At 42.8% G+C, this 7,500-nt stretch overlaps 1 protein-coding gene across 1 annotated transcript in view; it reads right to left on the bottom strand.

The window, feature by feature from the left end:
• Positions 1-7,500, bottom strand: part of pde4dip (phosphodiesterase 4D interacting protein) — a 90,322-nt gene that overhangs the window by 80,822 nt on the left and 2,000 nt on the right. Inside the window, exons 2-3 of the mRNA XM_079505996.1 lie at positions 7,049-7,101; positions 5,064-5,131 (exon numbers count right to left, since the gene is read on the bottom strand). Coding sequence (XP_079362122.1) covers positions 5,064-5,131; positions 7,049-7,101 — 121 coding nt within the window. The remainder of the gene's footprint in view (positions 1-5,063; positions 5,132-7,048; positions 7,102-7,500) is intronic.

The following is a 7,500-nucleotide window of genomic DNA, read 5'->3' on the forward strand; positions in this document are numbered from 1 at the left end:
TAACTGGTTTAGATGGATTACTCGTGTCTCTACCATAAGACCTGATTTTGTATAACTTCAGTCAAACCTGTTTAACCTGTAGAAACAGATGCACCTGTTTGAGGTACTTATGTATTATGATCATCAATAGGAGAAGAGAGGCAGATATCTCCCCTTGTGTGTATTGTACGTATATTGTCTTGTTTTGTTTTGTTTTCAGTTGTATGTATTGTCAATTGTCAGTCGTTTCGTTTACATGTATGTTTGATTAAAATTCAATAAAAAGTAAATTGAAAAAATATATATATATCCCCCCCCCCCATCATATTTTCTCACAAAATGGCCACCACTGCTAGTATGTTTTCAATGCATGACACCAGTGTTCTGCCTATCCATCCCATTGTTAAATCACTGACAGTGAACTTTTCAACCTGAGGGTTATCTTCGAGTTCATATCATGTATTATCTGGAGGGCTGGCTGGACAGATAAATAGTGTTTGAGTGAGGGTAATCATAAATTACTACTGTGCTCCCTTTACCCAATATGGCTATCGCTATGTTTAAAGCATTACTGCACACTGTGCACAGAGCTGGAGAAGCCCGCTTGCATAGTACAATTCTCCATGAATTAAACCCTGAGTATATGAGTATACAGTGTGTGCAGCTATACTGTTGAACGATTTGTTTTTGGGGTTTTTTAACACTGGTTAAAGGGAGGGGAGACACAACTGTGCCGTGTTGAAATGATCTGCTTATTTGGTAATATTATCTTGTCTATGCTATTGTGATAAAAACTCAATAAATAAGATAAAGACTATACACTGCTGATTTAAATGAACACTGAGGATTTTACTGTGATGTGCTTTGAACAGCTTGAGAAGCACATGCACACACGCAGAACTATGATCTATTTTTGAAAGTATGAGCAAAACTAGGAGAACAAAAACATGAATAGATTGATTATATTTTATATTTGATTATATTTATTCTTCATTTCAAAGTCAAACCAACTGGCTGTTGGATTCGTGTGTGTAGGTAATAGGGTATAGCGTGTGTTCAACAGGAATATGATAATATGTGTGTAGGTAATAGGGTATAGCGTGTGTTCAACAGGAATCCTGGACTATTACTGCCACTGTGAAATGGTAATCCAACTTTGACAGACCTTTCTTAGTGCACGTGGCTTTGTAGTAGTGAACACTGAGACCGGGGGCAAAATAACAGATTACCAACCCTAATTTGTCCTGAGGTTTTAATGGCTGATCCCCTCCCCAACACACACACACACACACACACACACACACACACACACACCCTTTTTCAATCCTTCTACCGTATATGTCATGTCTCTGTGGTTGGTTAGAGTTCACATTTATAGACGACCATGTGCTTTCAATTTCTACAATGAACTAATAAAGGCAGAAAGACTATTTTGATATATATGTATGTATATATATATATATATATATATTATATATATATATATATATATAACCTCAGGAGGATTGCAGAATGGGAATGTTTGACAGTTACAAACGCTGAAATGGCAGGTTCATGTTTCATCCAGTGAGCATGAGAGAAAATTGAGTCTTTAAACTGACATAAAATATGGAACGGGAACACACTGTACGACGCACTCATACAGTACAGTACACACACACACGCACGCACGCACGCACGCACGCACGCACGCACGCACGCACGCACGCACGCACGCACGCACGCACGCACGCACGCACGCACGCACGCACACACACACACACACACACACACACACACACACACACACACACACACACACACACACACACACACACACACACACATAAAATGTCACATACCCACAGGATCTCTCACACACACACACACACACACACACGCACATGTATGCATGTGCACACACACACACACACACACACACACACACACACACACACACACACACACACACACACACACACGACCAGAAACCATAACCTGGATTCAATAATCCAGACTGCTCTATTAAGATGAGAGGAGCAGTCTGAAATGTGTACATAACACCACTACCACTGTCAGAAAAACTGTACAAAACTACCAGGACAATGAATGAAGGATGGATGGATGGACATGAACCAGCAGAATGAGGCAGACAGGAACGTGTTTATGTCACAAGCATGTGTTAGTGGATCAGTTTGAGAGCTGTAGGTAAATCTAGGAAAATATCATCCAGCCCGTTTCCAATCTGGTATAAATGTTAGTGATACCCTAATACATACTGCAATGCTATGGAACCTCCCCTCCTTAATAAGCACAGACTATAAAGGTAATCAAAACAACATTTTGTGGGGACAGATGGAACCTCCAACACAGGGACAATGGGAGGATTTGATTCAGGAGATACATCTCATGGAGAAACTGACACACAGTCTGAGGCTACAGGAAGAGCAAATGTAGGACAAATGGTCCAAATGGACAACATTTAAGACTGAACAGAATGAATAACAACAGTAAATGCCTAGAAATATGTTTGAAACGCAATGTCAATTTTATTTATTTTTATTTTTTCATGTTTGTTTGTACTGTATGTTTTCTTTTTCTGTATGTGTTTTTCTTTCTTTTGCCTTTGTTCAAAAATCTATAAAAATGTAAGTGATAAAAAAAAATAAAAAAAACATTTTGCCCACAAATGATATACTACTATAACTATATATTATATAATTTGTGGCCAAAATGTGCTGTTTCTGTAAAAAGCTGGCACGTATGGATATAAAAAATGTTTTTCTTTTATTTTTTATGAAGCAGTAACACTTTGTAGTGTATCCCTAGGCTACATCATTGCATCGCACCAGTTGAAACACACAACAACCTTCTCTTTCTCCTCCAGTCATGCAGTCTCTGGGTTCTCTCCCAGTCTGGGTGGGTTTCTCTATCTGCAAAGCATGACTCATCCCCCCCCCCACCCCCAGTAGACCAGTCACAAGCACACTTCAAAGGCAGGCCGTCCGCTGCCTGCCACAACCTCCAGAAAGAATCTAACATGGCCCTGCCAGTGTCTTACTGCAGCGCCTCTTATGTCCAAAACTCACACGCCTCACCCCTCCACAACCAACTGCTAATGAACAAAACATGCCGTGTAGTGAGATGTTGTTCCCTTAATTATGCACAGTTGCCGATATTTCCTTGATGATTCATTCAGTAATATCCTGAGCCAGCTCGGCTCTGTGGTTTCTTCAGACAGTGGAGAGTCCAAGAAACCAGCGACATGCCTCAATTCCCACCCTGCGTCCTTTTCAAACTCTCAGTCATATTCCAATTTGTCGTGTGTTGGCAGTTTGGCACCAGTCATCAGCTCAACGTCGGGTCAGCCGAATAATATATGGTATGAATTCCCCCTGCAGATGAAACACACTACTAAAGGTTCCATCTGGTCACAATAGCTTTTACATTTACATGCTTGAAGGTGCGTTTTTACACACTTTTTTGACTCATTTTTACTCACTTATAAGGTCATTGCAGACTGCTGCTGTTTTTCTGAAAAACGGCGGACAAACGCAGTGAAAAATCTAAAAAATGCAGCAGTTTGCAGGGACCTTGAATCTGTCTTTCTTTGGTAGCACATTAAATACACGGTGGATTGCAGACTATAGATTTAGTTCATAATGCATTTCAGGACCTAGTTATAGCTCTGTGGGACAGAAGCCTGGCATGTTCATAATCTCATCACATCTATGGGCAGTGTCATTCTATATACAAAGGCAGGATTCAAATGGCAAACTGGACATTGAGGTGCAAAGCTGTGGAAATACTTCCACTGAAGTGTAAGGTTTCACTCCCTGTTCCAAGAATCAAAATATCAGTTTGACTGAGAAAGAGAAGCCGGGTCTTTGTTCTATGTCCCGCACATTAGGCAGTGCTGAGCTCATGTGGGATACTGAGGAATACTTTCCATATCCCGTTCCATTTGATATAACAAAACGTGTTCCATTTTACCTTTAAGTTGTTTATCCCACCTTTTTCCTGCAAACTCCAACACTTAACTTTGAGCCAGCTTTATTACGATCCCCCCCCCCCCTCCCCCCCACACACACACACACACAAACACACCCAGACCTTCCTACTCGCCTCCCCAATTGAATTAGCGAACTGCCTCCCTCCCTCCCCATGTCGCCCTGTCCTTCATAAAGGGGGCATGGTAATTGAAGCAAGCACCAGAGTGATATCAGAACCAAAACGCACCTGGCACAGCTCCCAGAAACCATTACCTTGGCCCAGGACCAGAGAGGTGGAAACCAGCCTTCATTCTTCCACCATTGCTTTGCTCTTTTCCTCCCTCGCTCTCCATCTCTCATCTCGCTCGCCCTCTCATGCTTGTCTTACTCTCTCTCTCCCCACAATTTAAAAATGACACCAGACATAGTATATACAGCTGCATCGCTTTAACATGCAAAGTTTAGGATTTTAAAAAGCATGAGCGAGAGGCTGTGCATGTGTTTCATTATGTAGCTATTCCTCTTCTACATCTTCAACATAGTCATGTATGTCCACCCCCTCTCTCTCTCTCCCTCCCTCCCTCCATATGTGTGATTTTGAGAGGCAGTGTGAGTGTTTGACTTTACAACCATTTTGTCACTGTCATGCAGGGATTTTTGCAGAGGGAAGTACAATGATGTAACAAATGTGAAAAGATAGGGATTGGGGAGAAGCGTCAGGAGATGGCGTGTATAGTTAAAGATTTTCAGTTGCCACATCATCATCATCACACATCACCCAAACACGCCTAGCTAGTCATTACCAAAGAGCCAGGACAGGCCTGGACAGCTCTTCTCTACTGGCACACATAGCGGGCTGCTAAGTTAACAATACCAACCAAAGCCTTGCTTGTGTTCCTCTTGTTTCTCAAAGCCTTGCTTGTGTTCATTAAATAAATACATTCTACAACTATTGTAAATCAATGTCACTGTCTGCCTATTGATCTGACTTTTTTTTTAAATATAATATAGCGTCAAACCCTTTGATATATAACTCCACATTTGATATACAATGGCACATTTGGTATCACTGTAGCATAGTATGATGAGCTAGACAACAAGACATGTTCCTACCTGTTCAAACTCTCGGAGGCTGTGCATCTGTACAGGTGGGCCTTTATCTGTCTCGTCACACATGAGATCTGGGGCGGACAGGAAATGAAACGGGTGAATCAGTTTAATAGATAAATACATACAGCGTAATGATAAGGGACAATGCACACTCCATTTACTTCTATTTAAACAGCAGGGGTAGAGAGAAATAGCAAAGGCCAGACATAAGGTTCTAGTGGGATTGGAACTTGGATGAGGCGTGCAGGGAGATCTCCCAGAGACTGAAGGATCCTGTGATAAAGTGATATATTCTTTTTTTTTTGTGGCTTTCGCCTTTATTTTATATTTTTTATGGAGGGACAGACAGTAGGCTGACAGGAAATGGGGAGAGAGATGGGGGAGATGACATGCAGTAAAGGCCGTCGGGATCGGGAGTTGAACCCGCGGCACACTGCCAGACTGGATTACCAGCCAAGGTGCCTGGACCGCTGAGCCACGGCCCAGGCCAAAGTGATATATTCGAATGGCCATGTGCCGTTATTCGAATGTTTTGGCCAACATGCACAAATGCCAAAATGGATCATCCATAAATCAGGCTGTTTTCAAGCGCAGTGGTATGTGGTATATATGAACTGCTTTTTAGTCTAGTTTTCATTATATTTGCAAATGTTTTGTACACAGTAAAATAAATCCAGTGCAAAATCCACAGTGTTAATTTATCCATTTATAACCCTGAGAGCCTACAAATGTGAGTTAAGTTAAATTAACCAACCATCTGCAGTGCTCCACAGTACACTGAGAACCATCAGCCTTACTGCTGGGCTGAAATCAAAACACTTTGGGCGCAGCGGAGCTCTCTGCGGAGTGTCTCTCAGACCTCATAACAGGGAGGTTCTGATCAAACATAACATAGCCTCATTATTACTCTATTAAACCAGGATATTATGGGGCTGCCTCCCTCCCCTCCTCCCCTCTCCCCCGACACGGTGTGTTCCGGTCCAGCTGAAACTTTTCCAGGGGTCTCAGGACGTTTCAAAGCCAAACTTTATCCTGGCTCAAAGGGCAGTAGACATTCCCGTTGAATTTCGCACAGGAGGGATTTACACAGCGACGTGTGTTTTATTTCTTTTAAAAGCACGGGGCATTAGGTTCATAGCAGGGTTGGGGTGGTTTACAGGGGCACGTCCCAAGGGGCACAATCAAGGGAACCATTGGCAAAGCACCGTGTTCTGACAGTTCTTTAAACTTGTGGCACAAGCTCATTAAAGATTATTAAAAATGCTGTTACAGTATGTTGTGTGTAGGGAAGATGTGTCCTGGAATGGAGCCTGCTTTTTAATAGCTTTTTTGTAGCATGGTACAGGATACAAATAAACAACCCATACACATGCACACATGTAGTATGCACACATGTAGTATGCACACATGCGCACAGTTCCACGCACGCACGCACGCACGCACGCACGCACGCATGGTCGCACGCACGCACGAACGCATGGTCGCACGCACGCACGCACGCACGCACGCACGCACGCACGCGCGCGCGCGCGCGCACGCACACACACACACACACACACACACACACACACACACACACACACACACACACACACACACACACACACACACACACACACACGCACACAGGGTAACACTACAGTGTAATTCATACAGGCCTAAGTTGAGTTGTACACTTCTTACAAATAGCCAGTTGGTGTAAACATGAGCTGTTATGAAAGTCTGATGAGAATGTTTATTTAACAAGAAGGAGAAGGAGGAAAGAGATTCAAAAGGCCCATTCAGTGTGATTCCCAAAGAAATAGAGAGCGACAAATAGATGGAGAGACAGGGAGATACTGTAGATTGTAGAAAGACCGTGAAACAGAGAGGCTAGAGAGGCATGTAGACTCTTATGGGTACATTTTTACACTCTCTAGGCTCAATTTACACTCAGATTATTACAGTGTAGCATATTGCAAAGTACGTAAAGACAGTGACACACTCACCTGTGGAGATGCCTAAGCTCTTAGGCCTGGCGCGTTTTTCCCCGGCACAATGTCTGAAACAAGAGACAAACTATTAGACACGTTAATTACTGTAACTGACTCAACATTCCTCAATAGATTACTGCACTGTTACTTCCTCAATAGGCAAACACTCTTAAACCTGTTTCTGTTAAATTGGTGTGTTTTGTTCACGCATAACACGTTTTACGCCCAATAAATAATCTTTCGTCTAGCCTACCTGAGCGCGTTTCTTGTGTCCCAACTTCCACTCCGACTCTCAATGAGGTCATTCTCAAGCACAGACAAAAATAGTCCAATAAGCGAGTGAGCGAGCGACAGGGCTGTGTGGAGATCTTCCCACTGACACAGGGAACACTCACACACTGGTGGTGGAAACTGAGTCAGCACCGGCTGCAAGTCACACAGCCATCACTCACTCATCTCATAACACC

Source organism: Electrona antarctica (genome assembly GCF_951216825.1).
Source record: "Electrona antarctica genome assembly, chromosome: 7".
Taxonomy (NCBI): Eukaryota; Metazoa; Chordata; class Actinopteri; order Myctophiformes; family Myctophidae; genus Electrona; species Electrona antarctica.